We start from the raw sequence: 27,617 nt of genomic DNA, 5'->3' as shown, positions 1-27,617 counted from the left end.
TAATGTTATATTACAATCAGTCCTTCTACTAATTTAAATTCAGATTCATTTCCCTTATTTAAGAAAAGAAAATTTGTTTGGAAGTACCAAGAGGGAACAGAAGTGGCCATTTCATAGTGCTTCATGATTTAAAAAATATCAGAAAACTTAACATACCTTGTGTACTTAGCAACTGTTTATCAGAAATACTAGTGGTTACTAATTAATTAACTGATTGAACAAGTAAAGTCTATTCATTATACACTTTTGTACAAAGAGGATATCATTTGGAGAAAAATTTCTACTCTGACATGATTGAGAGAAATAGGATAATCTTGGGTGACATCAAATTAAATGTAACTAGTTTGTAGTGGCTGATTTAACATATGACATAGACATTAACTCTGGGTATACTATGGGCTTTAGTGTAGGGTCGCTAGAAGGATGTGATAGATGCATGTGTAAAAACTATGTTTTAAACGTATGCTTTACATGTTCTGATTCTATGAGTATGCTGGATGTGTCTAGACAAGAAATTTTAACTATAACCATAATTGTGAGACAAAGCTAAAAGTGAGACAAAGCTAACCAGAGCCACGTGGGGAAGGCAAGAGCCTCAAGGCCTTGTTTAGACAGTTGCTTCCAGGGGAAAAAAAGAAAAAAAAAACTGCAGTCTTCAGTCCAAGACCTGTCAATCCAATTTTTAAAGATTGATTAGGTAGTTGAGTTTTTCTTCCTTTTATCCTTGGAGAAAATGAAAAATAACACTTTCTCTTCTACTTTAGACTCACCATTCATATACTTTATGACAGTTTGGTCTCACCTGAGCCTTTCTTCTCTAGGACAAATTATGCTAACTCTTTCTGTCTGTCCTCATAGGTCCTATTTTTCAACCACTAAATTGTCTTATTGTTCTTTCCTGTATCTTTTCCAGTTTCTTCAGTCCCTTTAAAATTTTAAAGTCTTAAATTTAATATCTTTGCATATATTGATTTTCGATGAGTTAGAACTTTAGGAGCGTTATTTCTTTCTGCTAAGTGAGAGAGTGGTCACTATAACAGGTAGATTGGAGAAAGGAGATAAGAAGAAAAAGAGGAGCCAGATGAGCAACTTAATATTCAAGTTAATGGATTTATATGATCAGAAATAGCAAAACCTGTATCTGGAAAATGTCACAAAGGTTTTTAAAAAGTCCTTTGGAAAATACCAAAACACAAAAAATTATTATCAGAAGTAACCATAGCTACTTAAAAAATCTTTAAAAAATATTTTTATCTTTTATAAAAGGTAAAAGTTATCTTTATGCTTATTTTTACTAATTACCCTTCTGTAAAGGAAAAGATTAGTAGGTGAGCTCCAAATTCAGAGCAAAAAATAATAGAGAAAGATGGCCATTGCCGACTCAAAGCATAGGAATTCAGCATAAGAGTGAGTGAGCTTATCTTAATTAGGGGCTAAAACCACTTTTTCAAGCAGATATTAATGACAGAACATTTGTGGAATGTGGCCTAGTAAAGAATTATTTTTTCCTTTTTGGTAGTACATGGTCACAAGGCAAAGTGCGCTATTGGCTCTGTTGATGCGCTGTCTTGGGTTTATAGCATTGCATTGTCTTCTCTGCAGCATCATATTGATTTTGGGTGATTAGGATATTATAGTTGGTTCAACCTCTCCATTCCATGAGGGACAAAAAGGAACCTATAATGTTGTAAATAAAACAAGTTGCCCTCTATAGCAGTTACTGTGAGAGCACAGTTCCACTGTAATAAAAACCTACAATAAAAGCCCTAAACTTTTTAATCTTTATTACTTCAATTTAAGTGCAATGCTAATTTTATTTAATATTTCTTGAATTTTATATTTAACTTTAAACCTAAGGTCTTATCTACGTTCAAAACAAAATACCTGGCATTTACCCTACCCTATATCCTGGATCATGCACCACAAAATGGGGTGAACTGCCTCATTGGCTCTACAAAAGAGAGGAATGCAGTCACTACAAAAGGATGGTACTGTGTTCTTTCCAATATACTCCTTTTAAATCAACACGAAATAATAGGGATCACAACGAAGTCAGCTTACAACAGCTTTAATTCCCCAGATGGAAAGCTGCACAATAAACCCACTGCAGGTTTATTTTCACCTTAAGATGGGATAAAAATATACATCCGCCATGCCCATATTGAAAAGCCACAGGCAGATCTTAGAGGGCTCTTGCATTGAATGGTGTGCAGTAGTGAAATATTTGTATTTTGTGCTAACCCCTCTTCAAAAGCTAATGCAGTGTGGTCTTACCATTTTTGCAGACAGGACAACATTGTTCTGGTTCATAGACTGGGTTGACACACTCAGGAACTGCGCAGTCTGCTACAACACAGTGAACTTCATTGCTGGGCTCACAGCGACACCATTCACATGGAGAGGGCTAGGAACAAATCTAAAATTAGCCCCTTTTCTCCTATAACTTAATGCTTGCACATTCATATGCTGTCAGAAGACAAAACATCAGTGCTTATTATATTGGCTTTACTGTATTAATTCCATTTACCATGTTTGTGATCATTCTCCCCTGGTGGAAGGCAACTTAGACACCCAAGCCACAGTGGATTACAACCTGCACTCAGGTTGCTGTGAACAAGAAAAGCACCCGTGTATGACTTTTCCTATATCTTACATTCCTACTTTCCAGAGAAATATTTGCATAACTAATATGTCATCTCCTGGTTTGTTTTCCAGATGTACTGATTGCTCTGACCTCCTCTGGTAAACAGGCATTCTACTGGAACGTGTAAGATAATTTTTGCCATCTGTCATTTTCTTCTTCTTGAGAAAGGAGAATTACTGAGAAACAAGAAAATGGTAAGTGGACATCTGTACCCTTTGTATGAACTCTTTTTCAAGCTAACTTAGACTCTAAATGGCATTTTTCAATGTGAATATTAGAGAAGGTTGCATTTGGGAACCAAACATCCAGGTACTGCCTCCTGAAAGATGTAGTGAATACCTTTCATCTTGCCTACTTGCTTTTATGAATGGACAAATCGACTGGCCTAAAAAAGCCACTATTTAAGAGTCAAAGACTCTAAAAATGGAACTAAAAATGATAATTAAGAGAAAAAACTAAACATCAGAAAAGAACATTTGTCTTTGCAGTACTTACCGGCCGAGAGTGTTTAGAATTTTCTATTTCCTTTCTAGAAACTGCCTATGGCACAAATAATCTAAAGCAGGGGCCACCCTCTGACTTTCTCATCCTTTGTAAGTTCTAGCTCTACTGTTCTCATGGAACAGCAGTTTAAAATTCTGGAATGAAAACTTGGTGGTGTCAGAAGTCATACAATGTCCACATTTCTCAAATTGAGCCATTTGTTCTTAGAAAGTTCTGCCTCCAATCTGAAGCCACAGATCTTTACCTGCAAACTGTGCTGATTAAAGCCCTCTTCCCTTGTTTCAGTGACTACTGTCCAAAACCCTTGTCAGCTCTTATTTCTTCCCTGGATCTGACAATCTGTGTAATACCAGTGCTTCTCAACTCAAGACAGTCCGTAGTGGAAACCCTTCAACTAATTATTTTAAAAATTCATTTTGTCTTTGCTTTTTGCTTGGAAAATGACAGCCTAACTTTAAATTACTTTGCTTTCAAATTTAGCATGAACAAAACAATTAGCCATGGGATCTGTGGTAAAGTATTGCTATTCGTTAACATGATCAATGGCATTTTTGAAGGGTACAGTTAAACTCTTTACCATGTGGTGAGTTGTGTTTAAAAATTTCAGAGAAATCTATTGCATTCTCAAGGGTTGAGATTTTTCTGATGCTTTTCTGCTAAATAATCTCAGCAAATTCAGAAAAAGATTAGAACCTACAGTACGTTATTTAATGGAGACAATTAGCAAATAAGAGATGGAAACTCTTGTTGCTCTTTTGCTCCTTATTTTGCAAACCTCATTGTGATATCTAAAATTCTCAGGCAAACTTGTCAAACTTTCTCCTTTCCTTGGTTAATTACAAAGAAGTATTTTCACATAGCCTTCTGAAATGCAGCAAAGACTTGGACTGTATTTACTGCCAGTATGGGGGAAAAAGGAAGCCACTAATATAATCCCTTCCCCACAGCTAGCATTGTTTACTCTTTCTGGTTCCCTTCTTGTTGAAAGAAGGGCTGGTTTGTGCAACTCGGGTGGACTGATTCAGGGAATAAAAATTCTTTAGAGAATCCTAAATTTTCAAATGCAAAATGTTTACTTCAAAATAACTATAGTCTTTAAGAAAGATTTGTTGAACTATTAGATTCCCAACACTGATGAGGAAGACCGTTCTAATTTAAACACTGGCATTGTGCTAAGCAATTTTCCTGTATCTACTTACTTATTTTTTGTAATAATTCTATGAAGCAAGACTTGTTTTTATCTTCATCTCACAAATGAGGAAATGGGCTGAGAAAGGTTTAATAACTTTCCCAGGGCCTATGGTAGTAAGAGGCAAAGTCAGGATTTGAATCCAGTAGCCTAACTGCTATAACGGACTGCCACTTGGTAACAAGAATCACCATTCTATGTACTGATGCTCCTGCTAGGAAAGAGAAGTCCATTAACTTGGGTGTTTGAGCTTTTTAACTTTCTACAAATGTGAGTTAGAAAACCATAGTTGCCAAAGTTAGGTTGCCACAAGGGTTGCATTCTTGGAGACCTCGGCATCTTCAAGCTTTGGAACCTGGTAACTAGATGTGCAGGCATCTGGGAGAAGTGTTAACAGATAATAATCCAGTAAAGACCAATAAAGCATTGGAAACCGAGAAATATTCTGAGGAAGAGCTAAGACCACAAGGCTTAGTGATAAGAGTATATCTGATTTTTTGAATAGGGTTTGAATAATGAAAAACATAAATGAGAAAAATAAAAACATCACATTTATCATTGGTGGCTTCTCACCCTGCCCTGAACTTGGCTTTATTTATATACTGTACACCATCCCTTTCTGACTCAGAATCTCTTATCATATGCATGTGATTTCCTCTTCTGTTTTCATTAAATTGTTTTTACAAATGGTCTGTCTCTATTTTAGTGCACTTTTTCTCATGTCAAGCCTCCATGTGCCCCTCTGATCCCACTGTAAACACTCAATCAAATGTAACCCATTGACCTCAAGCTAGAACCCCTTTCCATCCTCTCCAGACTTGCCAAGCCTCTTTCCTTTCATAATCTTACAATTCCGGCACTATTGTTGTCCTCTTGCTCAACTTGACTTTCTCCATTGCCCCTGCTTGCCCCTGCATTTGTAAAAAGATACTGCTTGAACAGCAATAAGTTACTAGGATTGTGCAGCGTGCTACTTTGACATGAAGTTCAAACTTTAAAAATCCTTCCCACTTACAGTGTAAAACTCATGGTACTTTGGATAAATCTTTATATCTTAAGCATTGAGCTGGTTACAGATTTCCTTTTATTGGATTGTTCCATGTGAAAACTATAGATGAAACCTGAAAATGTCCCTGTAAAACCAAAGTTTAAAAAATAAAGCTATCCTTAGAGAAACAGAATGCTGAAAGAAGTACCTGGAAAAATTATTTCTACTGGCATTTTTTAAAGAAGAACATGTAAAATTATGACTAGTACATGGCTTTTGCCAGCTAGAGATTTGTAAGTATGGTGATTAAATTATACCATCCTAAAATTTTATACAAGAAAACTCCTTTTCTAAGAAACCTCACAGAACACTTTATTTCTATGCACTCTTTAGAAAATAAAGTAACATTCACTCCCTACTTTTTCATAAATTTTAGTTGAAATTAGGATTAGAGGTCAAATGTATTTGTTTATACACATATTTATATATTATATATATATATCAGGTGGCTTGAATGGTTAATATATCTGTTTTAAATCTGTTATTTCTCCAGCTTAGTGTTTTTAAATAACTAATGTAGAACTCCATTTAAGCAATTTCTGCTATCTCTGAATACATACTTTTTTTTTTTTTTGCTTGAGATGGAGTCTTACTCTGTTGCCCAGACTGGAGTGCAGTGGCACAATCTTGGCTTACTGCAACCTCTGCCTCCTGGGTTTAAGTGATTCTCCTGCCTCAGCCTCCCAAGTAGCTGGAATTACAGGTGCATGCCACCATGCCTGGGTAATTTTTGTACTTTTAGTAAAGACAGGGTCTCACCATGTTGGCCAGGCTGGTTTCTAACTCCTGACCTCAAATGATCCACCCACCTTGGCCTCCCAAAGTGCTAGGATTATAGGTGTGAGCCACTGTGCCTGGCCCTAAATACATACCTTGTATGGCAATTCCAAATGCTGTCCCAGCTGGCCATAGATTAGAAAGGGGTTTCCTGCTATATATAGTATAGTTAATAGAGCAAAATGAGACTCTTTCATAAATATTGGTTTAGGCAACTAAAATCAAAATTGTCATTGGAAGCCTCAGATAACGAGTAGTTGTGAATGGTGAAACTGGACATTATAAATCACTAAGGAAAAATGAAAGAATGAAAAGCAATGAACCCATTTTCTTTTCCTGAAGTCTCATCATCTAGGTGTCAACTCAAATGCCACCTCTCCAGGGAGGTATTCCCTGATGACTCAGGTCATCCAGCCCCTTCATCTTCTCTGTCCATCATGTCAACCATTCAGAGCTCTCATCAGTCTGTGAAATTATCTTATTGATTTGTTTATTTTTTTTGGTAAATTTGCTCCTGTCCTCATAGATTCTAATCTCCTTATAATATACTGTTCATTGTTGTATTCTCAGCACCTAGAAGACATCTTAGCACATGATAGATACTCAGCATATATTTGTTAACTAAAATGCATAATCATTTATGTATAATCTATGTTTTCTTATTTGCTAAACCATATCTCTGGGCGGCTTCATCTATGTTCATTATGTGTGAAAATGATTTTGAATCAATGAGATGTTTGTATTTTATTTAAATATTATAATGGTCACTTTGGGGAAAAAGGTTTCCGACTGTGAGTCATGAAATAACTATTTGGGTTCCAACATTATGGCAATGCACATAAACTCACCCTCTAAAGGTAATTTTAAATTCATAATATTCATCATGCATATCACAGGTAAGTCAATCTTCAAGCACTCCATTGACTAGGCTATCTAGCAGTAGATGATTACAGACTTTTATTGCACTAGAAAATACTGTGCAAACTAAATTTGGACAAGAATACATGCATAGGAATTGCTCAAGGGTCTGAGAAAAAGCTAGTCTCATTTTATAATATGTATCAATTTTAATGGTTGCTTATTAAGCACAACAATTTAGTATATTAGAAAACCTTTTTTCAGAACAAGTCCTGATTTTAAACATGTCCATTTCCCAAAAGGATGGGATAGAGTACAAAGCCCAACAACACACATTTTGAATATTCCGAAAACAACACTTGTTTCTTAGAAAGTTCTCTGTGAATGCTGTTGAAAGCTGAAGGGATGGATACACAAATAGATGGGATATATTCTAAGAGCCAAGTTTATACTTACTAACCCTATAAATGGGTTTCCTTCTGATCAAGTGAGATTAGGCTTCAGAGACCAAGGGGTACTTCATTTCTTTCATAATAAGCAAAAATGATCAAAGAAAATCTTTGTTTACTTTTCAAAAAACTCCCATTAAACAACTATTTAAAATCTAATCTTTTCCACAAACGAAAAAATACAGCTTTTGGAAGCACTCTTCTTTTAGAGATAATTTATGGCATAAATTTTATCACTTTAAGGAACAAATCTCATTACTTTCAAACTGTATGAAAATTTGGAAGACTGTATTTCAAAGTTGCTGATGCCTGTCAGGAATCTCACTGTTCACTTCATTAAAATATATATTAAATTACAAAGTACAAAAGTATTTAGCATCCACTGCCACTCCTGTAGCCAGTAATTTGCATGCAACAGGTGTCACCTAATAATCAACCGATCCAATGGGTTTTAACCAAAATTCACAATCATCTAAAAGATGACCCATAGCATCACTGATTAAAATGCTCCTCAGTGTTCCTGGTCTAATGAGATTGTGATGACTTCTTCAGCGATCTGCCCTATTGATTGGAGCATATTTGGAACACTGAGGTTGTAGCTCATCAAATTATGGACATCAAGCTGAAACTTCTTTAAGAATTTTAATACTGAGGAAGCAAATAAAAAAAAACAGATGCACAGAGTTTTTAAAAATAACCATCTCAGTTACTCAGCAAATGTATATCATGGTATTATTATCTGCATTACGAGTTAAGTAGTAGCTGTTCTGGCTTTTTCTGGTGGAGTTCATATTTTGACAATACATTCTGGAGTATATTTTTTCAGTGTGTCTATCAAAAAACATTTCATTTTTGTTGAAAACATAAGCATTTTAGTGAAATGATTGTGGAGTGCACATAGCTTTGCCCATGTAGATATAATAAACGAGGTAGGTAATAAACTACAATTCAGAAATATGACGTCTAATTTTTTAAAAAATATTCAGCATAGTCATTAAATATACATTGTATACAAAGTAGTGTATATAAGGTATATCGAGATGAACTATATATCTCTCCTACTCCAATAAATGCAATCTAGAAGAAGAGTTGAAATATTTGTAAAAGCATATTTTGATGTTTTTAAAAAACAAATACCTTTTCTGTAAGAATAACTGGTGGTACTATTATAATAGAAAACCTAGCCACTGGATTTAATCTTTCTATTTTTATTTGCATGCACTCTGAGCTAAAGTAAAATATTAGAAGACTGGAAAACAATTGATGAGGTACCCAATTGTAATTATTAACTATCAAGTAAAAAAAAGTTTACTCATTCTTGAAATTGTCATTGTTGCTACATAACAGTGGCATTTTATCAATGTTCTATTATTTTTTTCCAAAGTTATTTTCTTCCTGGCCAGGCACAGTGGCTCACGCTTGTAATCCCAGCAATTTGGGAGGCCGAGGCAGGTGGAGCACACGAGGTCAGGATTTTGAGACTAGCCTGGCCAACATGGTGAAACCCCACCTATACTAAAAATACAAAAATTAGCCAGGCGTGGTGGCGCGTGCCTGTAGTCCCAGCTACTCGGAAGGCTGAGGCAGTAGAATTGCTTGAACCCAGGAGGCGGAGGTGGCAGTGAGCCAAGATTGCGCCATTGCACTCCAGCCTGGACAACAGAGCAAGACTCCATTTCAAAAGAAAAATAATAATAAAAAATAAAATAAAAATTTTTTCTTAAAATTTTAAAAATATACTTTAGTATATATTTAAGGGCAGGTAACCCTATAATTTTATTCTGCCTATACCAACAAACTGATGGTGTGAAGAACCAATATTTTTCCTCAGCATTTTCAGGGAGTCTCATGACAATAAAATGCAGCTTTTCCCGAAATATGAAGAAAACATATAAATTTAAATTTTAAAAAATGTAGGTAAGGAGAATGTAAGCAACAATTTGCAATCAAAGATGTATTTTTTTTAAAGTAGGTACAATATACTTATCAAGGAAATATCAGGGTATATTTAAGAGAGGAAAAATATAACTTAGCTGCCTTTATGATCATCAAAGGAGGGCCCAAACTTATAGACAAAAACTTGAGGATGTAATATAAAATCAAGGTTTTGATGAAGTATCACACCTATACTTGGAAAATACTTGGGAAAAGCAGCAGTCCTTAGTCCTTCACTGACAAGCTGGATTGACAGTTGGCTTTGGTATAAAAAACATCCTTGACAAAGCAACTGAATACTGTCAGCAGAACCCATGTATTTTCATACTGAAGGCGCTACATTTATCGCCTGTTTATGCAACAGGAAAAAAGTGAGCAACTGTATAACTTCAAAACTTTTCTGTTGACACTGGAAAGGAGAGATTGTTGATATCAGACAAAGAATCAGTCATCTACAATAGCAATAAAGCAAGGTCACATATGGTTGGGGAAGAGTACATCACCGTGAGAATTCTACAGCCTGAAAGAATCATAGGAGATGAATATGACCTGGCCTATTCTGCAGAAAACATTGAAAGGAAGTGATAACAGAAAAGAGAAAAAACCATAACTCAGCCTGCTAAACGTGTGTGGATGACACTGAATTCAAGAACTTTTAGGGTCTAAGGGATAGGAGTTATCACCCTGGAACAACCAAACCCATTTATATTGGAAGTGCCAATCAGATTATTTCTCAGGAACTTCTTTTTTTTTTTTTGCCACAGTCTATGTAAAGATTTTCTAAAAGTTGAAATTTTTTCTTCATTTTCTATTTGCTGATATCATACTTTGACAGGTTATGAAGAAAGAGTAATTAAAATGTAATAATAATAAGTGCTTTATCACTGCTGGTATTGAAATATATTTCTAAAGTCCAAATAGTAATTTCCTACTGAATTTGATAGTTCATTATTTGATGCTTAGTTCATAGCTTACCTCATTCCACAAAAATATATTGAGATGGCTTATGGGCAGTAACATGAAAGCATATTTTAATTTAAAAAATCTTGACTGAGTACTTTCTTGATAAACCTCTCTGCTTTAGTGTATAACTTTGGGACAAGGTATGGCAGAAGCAGTGATAATTTTGTAACCATGTATAAAAATTGTAGTGCTATCACCCAGTGGAACTTGGCTATATGATAATGTGAAATAAGCGCATTTGCAGCTGAAATCCTGGCATGAAATGCTGCTTGCTGTTCTACCTTGGACAGGTTACTTAAACCTCTTGAGCCTGGGTTTTTCACTTGTAAGATGGAGTTAATAATAAAATATTCAGAGTGCTCTAATTTTCTCATTGGATTGTTTTGAGACTAAACTACATAATATGTGAAAGCACATGTAAACGATGTGGCATTGATTACATGACTATGATTGCCATCATAGCTTTCAACTTCATCAGTTTCCTTCGCCACTCTTTGTCCATTTGCAATGGCTGTGTATTCCTCAAGGGAGCATATTAGTTATAACTTATTTGTATTAAATTATGGCATAAAGATATTCATTATGAATTATTTGAAATGTTGAACTTGTAAAACATACAGTCAGCCCTTCATATCCGTGGGTTTCATATCCATGGATTCAACCCACTGTGAATCAAAAATACTGTATTGGAAAGGAAATGGATGGTTTTCTGTACTAAACATTTACAGACTATTTTTCTTACCATTATTACTAAACAATACAGTATAATGAACTATTACACAGCATTTACATTGTATCTGAAATTATAAGTAACCTAGAAATAGTTTAAAGTGTATGGGAGAATGTGCATAGGCTGTATGCAAATACTAATCCATTTTATGTAAGAAATTTGTATCTTACAGTTTTACAGAGCATTTGCAGATTTTGGTATTGGAGAGGATTTGGAGCCAATCCTCTGTGTATACCTAGGGACAATTGTACATCTTTCAGAGTTTTGAAAGCAATCTGTGTTACATCTCTAAAACACAACAATGTTTGCACTCAAATTGTGGTTCGATTGAGAATGGCATTGGACAGTATTTTTAGATAGTTAATTAGATTCTTATTTACAGAGATGAAACTTCAATCTTTAATCAGATTCTTGCCAAAAACAGATTTTTAACAGGGTAACTTTAGCTCACAGTTTTTGGAGTCTTGATTTAAGTATCTTTTAGTTTCAATGTGTATGTCCTAGAGTCTCATTAACAAAAGAAAAATTCTCTGATTCTCCTTTTTGTCTCTGATGAAGCTTTCTACATCTCAGCAGTCAAAGGTTTGCAATTTTAGAAGGATTTTATTTTTAATGTTGGGGGAAAATTAAAGTTACACTGAACAATTTTGTTTTTTTCTCTGTCATATTTAGGAGAGAGCAATAAAGCTAACATGCGTGAAAATAAGTGAAGTATTAGAGAGAGTGCATTTCTAAGACTCCAAGAATCATTAACAAGTTTTGCATTTTCTTTTCTAAAAATTTGTATTTCACTGATTTAGAATTTTGTTTTTAATCTCTAAGTTGGCAAAAATAATCCTGGCCAATCCTCACCACATTCAGAATGCAGTTTGTTTTTTAAATGGATAGGAATGTGCCTTAGAAGCATACTTCTTTTGACAGTGGGAGCTTTTTAAAATGAAACCAGTCAAGCCCTATAAAGCAGGAAAAGAATTTTCCTCATGTTAGCAATGTGCCACATTTCTGTGAAAAAGAGGTGACTAAACATGAAATAGACTTACAATTGAACACATTAAACAATATAGGAAATATATACACGCAAAATGAAAACTACACTATCTCTACCACGTTACTTGCATAATGTTCATAGTGAATTAATCAAAGCTGATAAGATATGAGAGAAAACCCCAGAGTTAGAGTTGGAAGACCTTTCTTGATTTGCCAAGCTTGATAATCTCCATTTATATGAAAAGGACAAAGCACAAATTTCTCTGAATCTTGGTTTTCTCATATGTGAAATGGGAGTGAAAATATTTTAGGATTCAATAATTTAATGAGCAAATGCATGTGCAAGATACTTAATGAAATTGCCAACTATTATTGGTATTTGTTTTAGGCACGAATCTAGTTTTGTTGCTTCTTTGATCTAAGCCCTTTGGTGGCTATCTACTCAGTTCAGACTTTGACCCAAGCTCCTTAGCCTAGCATTCATCCTGTGAACTGGTCCCATGCTCCCGCCTCACTCTTATTTCTCTCTAACTTTCTATACCTTATGCTCTTGTCACTCGGCTTGACACCGTTTCTCTGAATAAGCTTTGCCTTTATGTTTGCAAACTTTCCAATTTTGTCTAAACTGCTTTTAATGCATTGAACCCCCCACTCTTAGCATATCTTCCTTTAGTTCTTCAGACTGAATTACTTTTTTTTTTTTTTTTTTTTTTGAGACGAAGTCTCGCTCTGTCACCCAGGCTGGTGTGCAATGGCCAGAAGTCGGCTCACTGAAACTTCCACCTCCTGGGTTCAAGCGATTCTCCTGCCTCAGCCTCCCAAGTAGCTGGGACTATGGGTACTCACCATCATGCCAGGCTAATCTTTGTATTTTTAGTAGAGACTGAGTTCCACCATGTTGGCCAGGCTGGTCTTGAACTCCTGACGTCAGGAGATCTGCCCACCTCAGCCTCCCAAAGTGCTGGTTTTACAGGGGTGAGCCACCACGCCCGGTCTGAATTCTTTCTTCATCTGAGTTCCTACAGCAGTCATCACAAGCTACTTGTCATCAGTGGTACCTGTATTATTCTTTTAGATAGACTAGGAGCACCTTGAGGGTCAGATTTCTGTCTTCTATATTTTGGTATAGCCCACAAGATCTACTGCTTCTCTATATGAAAGGGATATTTATTTAATGGGCTCAAACTATGGATTGTGTATGTAAGCTGATTTTACAAACGCAATAATGGACTGAGTACCTAAGTAAGCAGAAATAATGTATACATGTTTTTGCTTAATATAATCCTAAATATATCTATTATATTAAGTTAAAGATAACTTTTTGACTTATCAAAAGAGAACACGTGGGATATAAAAAGATAAAAAATTAATCTTTATCTGTTTTATTTGAGAATTTTCAGTAAATGGAAAATTATTAAGTTATAATACATCAGTGCAAAGAGCAAAGCTGTGCTCTTCTGAGTCAGGAATGCAGAGAAATAGGATTGAACATGCCTGCTGTTAAGTACGTATACATTTAAAATAGGCAAATCTACAGGCTTTTTGAAATTTACTTGTGTGAAAAGAGATCCCTGAGACCACGCACTGATGAAAGAGAACTGATATCCAGCAGTACCCAAATGGCTGTAACCTTCAAGAGTGCAAGTTAGAAGGATTTGGTGACAGCACAGTTTGAGAGAAGTAGAAAGGGAAGAATATCTGACTCCAGATTAGGCAACGATCAGCAAACCTTTTCTATAGAAGGCCAAATAGTAAATATTTTAGATTTTGTGGGTCATACAGTGCCTGGAATATTCTAAAAGCAACCATAGACAATATGTAAGTGAATGAGCATGGCTGTGTTTTAATAAAGCTTTATTAATAAAATGGATTGTGAACTGGATCTGGCTCATGGAACATAGTGTGTTGACCCTTGTCTTGGAGAATCCATTACTCGTAGTTGATATTACCACTATTTTTTTAAAAGTCATTTTTCAACTAAATTGTCTTTTGTAACACAAATAAATTTCCATAAATAATCGCATTAAATAAAATTTTGGGAACTTTAAAAAGAAAAAAATATTAAAAGATAAGCTGAGGAAAAATAGATTTTCATCATTAACTGCTCATAAAAGTCAAAGGAATTAGCCTATCTTGAATCATTAGCAAAATATTTCTTAAACTGTGTTTCAATGAACTTTTGTGAACTTTAAGATGTTAATAAATGTTCTGAGAAAAAAAAGTGTTCTACTGTCACATAAATTTGTGAAATTCTGGATGAAATACAGTTTAGTATTAATAGTAATAGTAGTAAAAATGTCAGGTAGCTTTTATAAATCACGTGGTGCATGCCAAGTACTGTCTACTATTATCTCTCTTTTATAGATGTGTACATGGAGACATAAAGAGGTGAAGTAATGTTTGCCTAGGTCAGTTGGCTGGTAAGTGGTAGGGCCTGCTTTAAAACCCAATTTTCATCACACTTTTGAGCTCTCAGTTGTTGAACTATACATACTAACTCTCAAACAAACCTACCTTCCAATATGCTCAAGTAGTCTCAGTATACTAACGTGTACTGCTCATTTCCAAGAGAGGTTAAAGGATGCATCATTTCTCAAATTTATTTGACCATAAAAAATAACTGAAATCCTTATAACAATCACACAGGATGCCAGTATTCCTTAGAAAACAGTCTAGAAAAGGCTGAATTATAGCAGTGATTCCCAAACCCTACTGAGAATTACAATAATCTGAGAAACTTTAGAATAACATAGATTTAAATGATGTAAATTGGAATTTAAGATGGAAAGGTCAAGGAATCTGAATTTTTGCAACATTCTTTCCTTAGGTGATATTGATCATCAGCCAGTTTAGAGATTTTTGTTGTTGTTGTTGTTCTAATGCCACAGAATTAGAGATTTTTGCATATACCATCTATTTTGCATACTCCATTCCTGCCATCTAGTGAGAGGTGAGAGTTTGCTAAGTGAAAAAAAAATGGGTCCTCATTTTCTAAAACCATCAAAATACATGAGTAAGCACAGCTAATTTTGTTCCTTTGTTACATCCAAGTATAAAGTAGTCTCAGTGAAAATAAATAGGTAATGTTTAATGTAATATATTTTAATTTTATTTTGGCCTATATTGTTTGGTTTAATTACATAATTTTTCTGTTTTAGACAATGGGCCCCATTTTTATTACAGCCTTTGGAAACTTAGGCTAGTTTCACAAATTGTACTCAATCTGTATCAAAGACTGATTTTTGATGTGCCAATATTTTATTGTTCTTGTCTACTTGTAACTCTGTGTTGTCATGGTGATAGGTCCTGATATCACATTTCTATAGACAATTGGCTGAGATAAATCATTGAATCCAACATATTTATTGGAAAAGAAGATGCAAATGAGCTGGTATTTTTCTGTTAAACCTGAAGGTAGTAAAATATAGAAAAAAGATCACAGGAAAGTGACATGTTAATACTGCTTTTGCAAATAATGAGCTGTGCCATTATTTGGCACAATGGAAGTATGTTATCACTAAGTTTCTGTTAGTCTTTCTTGTATCACCTCTAAAATAAGGGAGTTAGATAAAATTATTTCAAAGTTCTGTTTTAGATCTAAAATTCTATGGTCAGCGCTCAAAAGTAGAAAGGACCTAGACTATAAAAAAGAAACCATAATGCCTGCCTTTTTACAAACAGACAAATTTATATAAATGCAGATACTAGAAATAAAATCCCAAACCAAGATGTAACAATGGTAGTGAAAGGTAAATACTAAAACAAAAATTATCTCAAAATCCGAACCCAATAATGTTTAATTTAAAAAAACCTTTTGAGCTTTGGTAATTGTTATAAATTGATATGTAGTATTATAATCTTCAAATCTTCAATACTATTTATTCTTCATAAGACATATATGGTCTCATTATTGTATCAATTCTATAGATAGAATAAATGTATATCGAGTTTTGTTCATGGTTATATGACATAATGGGAAAATTAAGAGTTGTGTTCAGTGCATGTTTATACCCCGTAGACAACTTTATACAGCCATAGAATAATATCATCTGAAAACTTTTTCAGGAGCTGAATGATCTTTCTTGTCACTTTAGTACTTTATTCACTCTTTCCATGATGTCATTAAATCTTTGCAAAGATGGCTTTATTGTGATATGCTCTACAGCAGGCTAGAGGCAAGGAAATCAACAATGGAAGTGTGTTAGACTGAAATTACTGATGCTAATCAGTAGTGATGATAAAACCCAAAGTACAGACTCTAAAATAAGCCAGTTCCCAATTAATAATGCCTATTGTTTGAGAAAGCAAAGACATTGATCACTTCAACTCTCCTCTTAGTTATTTGTTTCAAACGCTTCCCTAAAAGACAACTAAAAAATACACCGATAGGTTTTTCTTGTGCTGTCCTTCATAAAACACACTGCCTGATGTATAAATCAAGATGCAGGATAACAAAACGAAGTGAAAATATGTTCATGGCGATTAAGAAGTAGGAACAAAAGATTTAACCTTAAAACAAGATTTTCGTAAAGTAAGAACACTCTTGCTCCTTCCAGTTTAACACACACCCCCCCCCACACACACACACACAAACTAATGCATGTATGGAGCAATTAAAATCTAGATTATATAGATTATAAATTAATCTGCAAAATTTGCCAAAGATATGTAGGCCTGTGTTATGAAATAAGATGTAGGAAATAGAAAAAAATTATGCTTGTTAATATCACCCGATTAACCAATTCTGTCTTTTGGTGAGGAAAAACAATTAAAAGTAGGCAATTTTTTTAACATATCCAAACCTTGTACAGTTGGAGTTAAAATCTGGAAGGGAGACTACCAGGTCATTATTTTTTTCAGCTTCATCTTCTCTCAATATGGGTGAGTCAGTAAGGAATGGGCAATCACGTCTGTAAACTACTGATGACTGACCTCAAGTCTGGGGTAGTCACTAACAGTGACAAGCTCCGCAAATCTCAGATGTGGCTGCAAATCAACGCCGATCTCCCAATGTGCACACAGCACAGAAGCCCAGTCACAAATCTCGGTAGTCATGCTTGTCACACAGTTATCACCATTAACAGCGGCATCTTCCAATATGAAGGACAGCAATAAATATTGGTAAGTGAGTATGAAAAACTACTCCTATATATAACTAACAAAAGGGCTAGCTGACCATCAATTCTCTTAAAATGTAAAGTAAGACTGTAGTTCTGACTGTAAATGAGCTATTTCACTCCTTTGGGAATTAATTTGGAAGCCATTTATTCTTATAATTCTACTCTATTTTAGAAAGTACTTAATATGAAAAGGATAACACTCAATTATCAATGCAATTTTTTAAGAAAATAAATTATTTTAAAAGTAGATTTTTTCCTAGCTTTCATGTACTTCTGTGAGTGCAAAAAAATTTAGTGTACTTTTGTGGGTGCAAAAAGTGTGCAATGAACATTATAAATTTTTTAATAAAATTGACTTCTAATCTCTGAAATGAAATTACTCAAAGAGTATAAAAATTACATAAAGTTTCCCCAGTTACTTACGAAGATGGGAATCCCCCATTGAGAATATCCACTTTGAACCCACTCATTCTGCATGCTGAGGCTGAGCCTCAGATAAGCAACAGTAAGGTCTCAATCACTGTTATTTTGTAGCAACTTGAAAGGGGAAGGCATTCCTTTTAACTCACTCAAAGCCATTTTAATGTTAAAAGCCACAACATGCTTTGCAAAACAGAAACTGCATTTTGCAGAGCCAATAATTATGGAATTAATCTTCTCAACCTCTCTACAAAGATCCCCAATTATCTTTGCCGCATAAAATCATGATGCTTTCTAGTTCTTTCTTGGGATAGTATCTTAAAAATGCCCCTGGTGACTCCACTACCCATTTGTTGAGAAATGAAAACCCTCTTTTGTATAAAATTCTTTAAAAACTGCACCTATATTCTCATAATCCACCGATTTCTCTGTTATTAAAATAAATACAGCCTTCATACTTCAAATATATGCTTTTTGTACTCCTTCGCCTTGTGTAAACATCTGACTTAGTTCCTGTGCTTTTCATAGACACTCGTGCAATGGCAGGTGGGTAAGTAGGCAAGGGACAGTGAATTGTGCTGTGCAAAGTGTTACCTACCTGTTAGTCCCCTCAACTGAGATATCTCTACAGCCTCTGGTTTTCCCTGTTCTTTCATAAATCTGGTCCTCAGCTCCTAGAACATGTGGCCTTCCATTTTCTTCTCCATACTAAAAAAACAACTAGACGTCAAATGACTCTCCCAAACCTGAATTCCAAAATTCTTCCCACTCAAACGTTTTTACAGATTTAATTTTACAGTATTGGACATTAATAATGTGGCACCTATTAATGAGAAGGTTGAAATTTTTATCTCTGTGTGAATATACCCATTAAAGGGCAAATCAATTCTAAATCCAATTTGGCATCAACGTTTTTTATGAGTGTGATGACTTGGCAAAATAATCCCACTGCTTAATTTTCTTATTCTTTTTTTGGAACAGAGTCTCCTTCTGTTGCCCAGGCTGGAGTGCAGTAGCGCAATCTCTGCTCACTGCAGCCTCCACCTCCCAGGTTCAAGCGATTCTCCTGCCTCAGCCTCCCGAGTAGCTGGGACTACAGGTGCCCGCCATCACGCCCAGCTAATTTTTGTATTTTTAGTAGAGGCAGGGTTTCACCATGTTGGCCAGGCGGGTCCCCTTTTATTCTCTTGAGATTTAAATATTAAGTATAAAATTCAGGGCAAAAACTTGGCATCATGAAAACATGTTCATTTTTATAAAAGCAACAACAAACCCATAAGATGTTTGACTTGAAAAAATATTCACACCGCACCTTTCAAATATACAATTCAGAGACCTGGTCCACTGTCTTTGGCCCATAGTGGGAAGAACACAAAGGTCAGTGTCAGCAGGGAAGAGCTGATCTTAGGCAAATCCAAATCCTGAATTAGGGACACTGGGAATTGACTGCAGAAAATCACTTTAAAATAAAACAAGCTATGCCAAAGCTGAAAGGTTTTTTTCAGCTACATGTAGTATAACCTTCAGTGTATGACCTACAACTAAATCAGTACAAGTTCTAAAGTATAAGGAAATAGTCAAAAAGACTAATTCTAGCAGAATCAGAGTTATAAAAATACTGAGCAAAATAAGAAATTATTTCTTCCTTTGAGAAACTCAGCATAAGATAGTTAAGCCTACATTTCCAATAAACTTTTTCTGGTAGAAACTGCTATTATAATATATTATTTATATGCTTTATTTCTCAAAAAGTAGGTTCCAGTGTCATATGGCCGGGGTGCACATAAGAGAAAGATGAGAGAACCTACTATACAGTGACCTTTATCTTAATACAATATTACCAGAACCCTGGAGAATTTAGAGTTTTCAAAAAGAATAGAGAGAAATTCATTTTCAAAGCTTGCATCAGTAGATGAAATAAAAACCCCACAAAAATCCCACAACCTTTGTAAATGACATCAGTTTTTCTATCAGGTGACACATGTGGATCAATTTACATTTGAATTTGGTGATCAGAAAATATTGAAGTGTGACCTATGATTTGCAACTGCATAGGGTGAGACAGTACAGCTAAAACACTGGGTAGTCATTGCGATGCTGGGATGGAGACAGAATCCAAGACAACCCTTGGTTAGGAAGGGGTTGAGAGAGGAAGAAAGTAAAGGCAGGACAAAAATAGGCACTCTTATAATAAGAGAACAATGTGTGCCATTTTAACTGCCCAAAGAGCATTTTTTTTGTCTCAACTTTCAGTGCTTCTTTAATTAAAATGAAGAGATCAACACATAAACGGAAACTAAATCATTCTAAAGAAATTCTAACTTCTTTATCCTATAGGTTTGATTACAATTTGACCTGGTATGCTATTCATCAAAAAAGGTATTAAATGACTGTTATGTAGCTCACACGTGTTGGGAATAGAGGGGAAAAGAAAAAAGAAAACAGTGTCGCTAGCCTCAAAGGGTTCAATGACTAACGGAAGAGACAAGTGGTTTCATATGATATTATTTCATATTATATTTTACATGATTTAATATTATTGCAGTGTGATGTATTACATTATTGCTGTGGGATAGATCACTAGAAGTGGTGAGGAGCTTAGATTCTGCAGCCAAGCTGCCTGGCTTGGAGTCCTACTTTTTCCTCTTTCCAGCTGTATGGTCTTGGACAAGTTACTAATACTCTGCTGCTTCAGTTTTCTTATCTGTAAAACAGTTCTAATAAAAGTATAATTCTCACAGTGTTATTGTAAAATAAAATGTGTTATAATATACATAAAGCTCTTCAGAGTATCAGACAACAGTTACTGTTCTTGTAGTGATGGTGTGTATAGCAGGCCATAGGAACATATGGAAGGAGTGATACAGTGTGGGAGATACGTGGTAGGACAGACAGACAGGGGTTTCCAGTTGAGGTGAGATTTAAATGGAGCCTTGAAGTGGTCCAGTAGGATTTAGACAGGGAGCAATGTTGAAAAAGTGTTCCATACTGTGGAACAGCAGTGCAAACACACAGGGAAGAAAAGCCACCAAGAGTTTGAGGGATTTGGAGAGGCTGATGAGTAGAATCTAGGCTACAGTAGGGAAATTAGATTTTACCCTGAAAACTGTCCTGAATGTCTTTGTGCTTGTGCACCTCATTCTCTTTTTTTCTGCAACAGACTTCCTTCCTCCACTATTAATTTCTCTTTACTTCTATTCAGTTCTGTGCTTGGATATAGGACATTCATTTTTATTTATGTTTAACTAGGTCATCTATGTACAGAACAATCTGCATTTTACTTCCTATTATTCTTCAGATGAATCTAAATATTTTGGCCCAGTATTCAAGGCCCTTCCATCCACTGTCCACCAACACATATCTGAATTTGCCTCTTACTAGGATAGCATTTTAGTCATATCTAGCTTCCAATTATACCCATCTCCCTCCTCTTTGCAGATTGTATTCATTCCAATCTCTGATTTTGCTCCAGCAGTTTCCTCTTTGGAATTTCAATCTTCCCAGATCAATTTCAAGTACTTCTTGAAGAACAGGCAACTCTACAAGATGTATAGGGTTAGCATCCTGAAGACAAATCTCTTGCTTAACCAAGCCTCATACTATTTTGATAAGCTTCTGCCATCACAATCTCTTGGGAGTTATATTGGGATTTCATAATCATATACTTTTACCTGCTTTTTCCCCCTTCTCTCTTCACATCGATCATGTCTTTCTTGTGAGCAGAGATTTTGGTTTCTAGATATCCTACTTTCAATTTAAGTACGTCTATAGTGTCTTATCTACTGAACAGTCTGATAAATGCTTGTTAGATGAATATATTTATGTGAATAATATCTCATAATACAACCTCCCTAATTAACATATCGACATTATTATATGAAAGTTTTATGCATCTTTAATAATTAATGACTTGTTCCTTGCAAGCTGAGTTGGAAGAGAATCAAGATGACAAATTATGGCTAATATTTACTTAGAGTTATATGGTTCATATGGATAAGTAGAGCATTTTAAAAAGGTATGAGAATTCTTCATTTGAAAGTCTTTTAAAGTTGAACTTTCATTATAAAATGTAGGCAAAGCCATAGAGGAATTTAGAATTTAGAGTAAATCCCTGGATATTAGAGTTAAGAAGGAGGGGACAATCATTTATTTAATACCTATTGTGTACCTGTCATCACAAGGTTAGTGACTTCAGAGGAATTATATGTTATTAAGAATTTCCAACCTCTCCTCCTAAGGGAAGTGATTATTACAATGGCTATTTTATAGTCATTACCACTGTGGATCAAAAAATTTAAGAACTCCATTCAAAAATTTATATCCAAGTGATGAATTCGGGATTCAAATCCAGGTCTATCTGACCTTAGTGACAAACTGCTTTGAGAGGTCATATAGTATTGTTAGAATGGCAGCATTTAGAATTAAGGTAAATAACTTGAGAATTTTGGATAGGTAATTTATACTTTTTTGGTCTCAGTTTCTCATTCTGACATATTTGCCCTATATAGTCTCTAAAACTCTTTATGACTCTAAATTCTTGTTAAAAAAAGTGATATCTATTATTTTAAAAATCACATCAAAAATTTTATGACACAAAAAGCCAGGTGAAAAAGCTGTGCATATTAATGGATCATACATTAGGAAATAAGTAGTAGGGATTAATTAGATTATAGTAGGGTTATAACTAGAAGGGGTACAGAAATCATTAACTTTTTCTTTAAATACCTCTATATTGTTTGACATGGTAACATATTATTACCTTTGTAGTGAAATCTAATAAATAGAGGGAAAACTATAGCATTTTCAATAGTGAGTTAAGTTAATTAGACAATCTTTTTTCTTTATTAAATACAGATTACCAAATTATATAAATCTCAGAAACTTATGTTTTTATTTGTGCTAGTTATGAAATGCTGCTCCTACAATACCTTTTTGTATTCTAGTCTAGATATAGATGCATGTTAGAAAAGGGTGATATGACTGCTAGAATCAAGTGTGTTGAGTACTTCTACTTACTTCTATTAAGATGAAATTAAAAATAGGTAATGTCAAAATATATACAATATTTTAGAGATCATAAAACCATTAATAAATGTACTCTACTCTCAACTATTATTTGGTGTCAACAATGATACTTTTACTAGACTCTCATGCTTTTACTTCTTAATTTTGTGCAATAAAATAATACACAAAAGACAAAAGTCGAGAATAACATGTCTAAGGAAGTTGAATGTCATAATTAAAATTTCCCTTTTGTCCTAAGGAATCTAGTTTCAATGACTGGGTATTCTTGGGTAAATCAGAACTGGCTTGAACTCATAACCTGGTTCATTCCAGGTTAATAATGAACTAAATACAATTAACTATGAATACACAGATTGAACTAATGATGATCAGTTGAGACCTTTTTTCTACATACTGATTTCTGGCACCATTTGACTCTTGTGGTGAGAGAAGTTGGGTCAGTGCTAATAATGGAAATGTCTTCTCTCATACATAAACACCCACACTGAAAACTAGCTATATCTACTTTTACCTCTAAGGTTCTGAGCACCTCGTCACAGAACTTGGTTAGATGAAATGGGAACATTTTATATAAAGCCATCAGTATGACAGACACTCCAGACACAAACTGCCATTACATTTAAGGTGGACATTTTTCATGTATTCATACCTTCAGGGTTCAGATCAGGCTTGTAAGATATCCCAATTAAAACTAGCCATTGAGGAAAAGAAAGTTCAACAAGGGATAAAAATGAACTCTAAGCTACTTTGAAAATATGATGCAAGCATAAAAGAAAAACTAAAAAATACCATGTAGGCTGAAAAAAATTACAGTCTTTTTTACTACTCTTTACATGGATTGTGATAAAAATTCAGTTCTCTGTGGAATCCTGTAAGCAAAAAATCCAGTGAGCAGAGAACAGAATGGGGATCTTGCTTGACAAAAAGTAGGCCCAATGCATTTTCTTAATATGAGGACCACAGCTAAGAAGTTATCTCTGTAGCTTTTCCACACAATAAACAAATAATTCTAGACTATATTGTTAAATGACTTCAAATACAGGCTAACAAGCAACACACAAAACTGACACAATTAAAAAATTAATTTAGGAGACACATATGCTATACACAAAATTGTTCCCATCAGAAAACATATTTTGTAATAACAGAGAAGAAATGTTTAAGGGCAAAAATAAAAGGTGTTAGGTATGCCCCAAATACTTCTGGGAAAAAAAATAAAGGTTATTGTGCAACTTAACAAATATGATCAACAAACCAATTGGCCATTTGTTGACCATGGTGCTACTTATGCTAATTAGAATCAAATTGTGTAATTTAAAGGGAAATTTAAAAGTACATTTTTCCAACTCTGACTTTAATGTAGCAACGTACTAAGCACGTGGTATGAAAAGTTGATATTCAATAAATATGGAGGGTAACGCATACCTTAAATTCCTCCAAGATTTTGTAATTTTTCCCGTGATATTCACAGAAGTTTTTTACTTCTTTGCACTCAGGACAGCATCCATTGTGTTCCACTTTAGTACACTTTGGGTGAATTTTAGGGCATTCTGGTTGGTCGCAAACAGGTCCATCTAGAGCACAGACACATGGACAGTTGGAATGCCCAGGGAAAAATCGTTCTCCCAACTTGTATACAAAGCCGCTGTCATCGACACACCCTTTCCCTCGATAGTCATCAAAGATCAGATTGTCATTACTGGAGATCTGGTCACCTTCATCAGCAGGATAGTCTTCATGACTGATAGCAGCAGAGGTGACCAATCCAGGGATGACCAACAGAAGTATGCAAGCTTCATGAATATGAAGAGCCATCCCCCTCTTCAAAGACTTCTGGATGTGCTCCTAATATTAAATATACTCAGCTCCTTCCATGGGAATACAAGAGGGGTAGGCTGAAAATAAATATTTAAAAAGAATAATTTGACATATATAAAGTGAAGATAGATTCATCTAAGCCCATGGTCTTAAACCGTTTGGGATCAATTTGAAGATACTAAGTCCTCAAATAGACTAAGTTCATGCAACTATCTATGCCTTATTGTGAGGTTTGGAGAGTTGATACTTGGCAATATATGCATTAAAATTTGTCCTTTTGGATTATTTTATATAGGAACCTTCGGCTTGAATTTTCCTTCTGAATTTCAAAGGTCTGGCTTTATCTAAATTGCAAAGAAATGGTTTTACTGAGCCCCAAAAGGTGATCACAAGGAGTAACTTACAAATAGCTCAAGAATATTTGAACTCACATTTTCTATTATTCTTTAAAATGGACTAGTCAGTGATGGAAAATGTGTTATAATTATCTGTGTCAACTCAAGAGATTAGTGAGAAAAAACTCTAATTCTAAAGGAAAGGGAATAAACTAACAGTTGAATATAAATTATATTTAGGAAGGAGCTACTGTAAGGGATTTCCTACTTATTTATGCCCATAATTAAAGAACAACAATGGTGTCAACATCAGTTACCTGTTTAAGTGAACATGAGTCTGGATTTTTGAAATATAGTTGATAACAAGAACAACATAACTATTCCTTAGTGATTAAGAGAAAGAAAATCTGAAATAATAAATAATACAAGAGAATTCCATGTGCTTAAAAGAATTTGTTAAAAACAAATTTATTTGTATTATTGTCCACATTATTTTACATAGGAAGGAAGCTCCTAGTGGGCAGGAAAGATCTATCTATAAATTTATTTCACAGTAACTTGAATCTAGTATATATGTAATATTATTTAAATTAAATATTTCAATATAATATAAATACAATTTATGAGATCTTGAAAACATAACTCTTGAAATGTCAAAAATATTTACATGTACACAATCTGCACAAAGATGCCAGCACAAAATTCTTTATGGAAGTTGCTTAAAACCATACTTAAGTGTTAACCATTCATAGAAAATATGCCTTATTAATTTTGTGACACTGACTCTTGTAAAGTCCACTTAGTATTGGTGCTTGATGTGAAGTGTTGGGAGTGGGCTCTTATTTAAATATTTAGAATAACTAACTTACATAGAGGCTCTGGGGAAACCGTGACTTTAGGGAGTAATAAATAAGAAAAAGTATTGTCAAATAGCTCATTTTTTTATTTAAATACTACTGGCTTCATGCCAATAACACTAAGCTGGTATACAGGACATTTTCAGGTCAGTTATAAATGTTATACATTGGTTTATTTTCAGATTATATTAAAAGCAATGATAAACCATCTCTTTTCAGTCTAACATATACAGATGATAAAATAAGATAAAGATGACATTAGGAAACTTCATAAACTATTATATTTGCATTTTAAGGTAGATATACAAGTTCTAGTAATAGTAAAATGGAAGGTAGTATGCTCTCTTTCCGGAGAAAGCTGGTATTAGAATTCCTCTGATATCCTCTGATATTAGAATTCCCTTTGGGTAGGTAATAAAGCCGATGATTTCTTATAAAATATGTCAAAAATAATGAGTCATGACAGAACAAGAAAATGCAAACCTATAATTCTACTGGAGAATCTGGAAGCTCCCTTTGACAAAGCATTTTTTTCCTCTCAAATTACTACAGAGATAACAAACATAACAGAAGCTTCTGAAAAAGCATAAATATAATTTACTAATTAAAGCAAGAATTTATACATCACATATTTAGAAAGTTTATCTTGGAGGCAAAGAAAGCTACTGTGCTTCCTTATAATATTCCAGCAATATCTGTCAATACATGCAAGATAAGCCATATAAAATACACATATGATTCTGTTTCAAAGGGACATAGACAGAAAATGATCTCTTTGTAAGCCACAGGTAGGCATTAATGTGTTAGGTTATGGTAAATGTAAACTTAGAGGTAAAAATAGAAATGTAATATCTACTTTATGTAAACATTAAATATGTTTTTATTATATGAAATATATCTTAAAATCTGCATGGCAAAAAACAAGATTTTATTTTCAATATAACAAAGTTCTTAGGCTATTTTTTTAAAAAAGCCTTCATAATTGAGCTGCCCTAGTACAATTTAAGATACTATTTATTTAAGAGAAGAAACATGGGATAAATCAAATGTAATGTTTATCTGAAGATTTTTTAAAAAGAAAGCAAACACTGCTAAACTGAGGATCACTTCCCAGCTTAACTTTCCCCCCCCTCCCCATATTGCTACATATGATTTAAAATGACTGCATCTATTTCTTTGAGAAAACAAACATAATTCATGTCATAAGATACACTTACCTAATTACTCTGGAGGTTAATGGTGGTGGTAGGGGTCACAGCCCAAAATGAACTAAAAGGTCAGGTATGTTTTAAGAAAGCAGTTCCTCTTTAATTACCCAAAGAATACATTTTTAGGCATGAATTAAAGGCAATCCATTCTCTCTACCTCCCATTTCAAAACACAGTAAAGAAGCAGTCTCCCGCCCTTCCAGAAAGAAACACAGCAGACACACATAAGAAATTTGCTTTGGACCTGTCTTCAGAATTCAAAGCAAGAAGCAATGCTGGTCCTGTAGAAATCCAGACCCCAGTAGCCGAATCATGTTGAACTTATTTTTAGCATTTTCTTAGATCCTTCTATGAAATTTCCCGGCTGATTACGCCTCCTCCACACATGAGTTCACTTACACAGTGTTTGCTACGGCAGTAGAGGTGATTTGGCTAGGCTCTGAGGATCACAAACAGCAACAGCATGCTGTAGCTTAAAGCCCACTCCGCTGGCAATACCATCACCATCGTCCACAGTATGTTTCTTGAATCCCCTCTTACACACCGGAAAACACTAACTGTGGATGTGAAGGAAAGGAGCAACTTTAGCTGGGTTTCTGCATCAGTAAGAGCAGTTTGCAGATTGCTGATTTGGAGCTCATTCTGCCGGCAGCCGGGAATTCCTCAGCACCACGGACAGCGCCAACAACTGGCTTCTGAGCCCAGCTCTGTCGAAATCCCAGAGCTGCTTTAGACCAGGCTAGAGTGCTC

General features: G+C 34.6%; 1 protein-coding gene across 1 annotated transcript; it reads right to left on the bottom strand.

The window, feature by feature from the left end:
• Positions 1-1,381: 1,381 nt before the first annotated feature.
• VWC2L (von Willebrand factor C domain containing 2 like) lies at positions 1,382-27,617 on the bottom strand. Its single transcript, XM_002812817.5, has 3 exons — positions 26,877-27,617; positions 24,075-24,544; positions 1,382-2,404 (listed from the first exon to the last, which is right to left on the bottom strand). Exons 2-3 carry the CDS (start codon positions 24,462-24,464, stop codon positions 2,255-2,257), a joined length of 540 nt encoding a protein of 179 aa, XP_002812863.2. The 5' UTR covers positions 24,465-24,544; positions 26,877-27,617; the 3' UTR covers positions 1,382-2,254.

Source organism: Pongo abelii, chromosome 11 (genome assembly GCF_028885655.2).
Source record: "Pongo abelii isolate AG06213 chromosome 11, NHGRI_mPonAbe1-v2.0_pri, whole genome shotgun sequence".
Lineage (NCBI taxonomy): Eukaryota > Metazoa > Chordata > Mammalia > Primates > Hominidae > Pongo > Pongo abelii.
The sequence above is the reverse complement of the archived record's forward strand: the minus strand, read 5'-3'. Positions and strand labels throughout refer to the sequence as shown.

Coding starts and splice junctions, on each gene's coding strand:
- VWC2L (XM_002812817.5), bottom strand. CDS start 24,464: ATGGCTCTTCATATTCATGAAGCTTGCATACTTCTGTTGGTCATCCCT. Junction 2,405..24,074: donor AAATCTTGGAGGAATTTAAG/GTATGCGTTACC, acceptor ATTTGTTCCTAG/CCCTCTCCATGTGAATGGTG.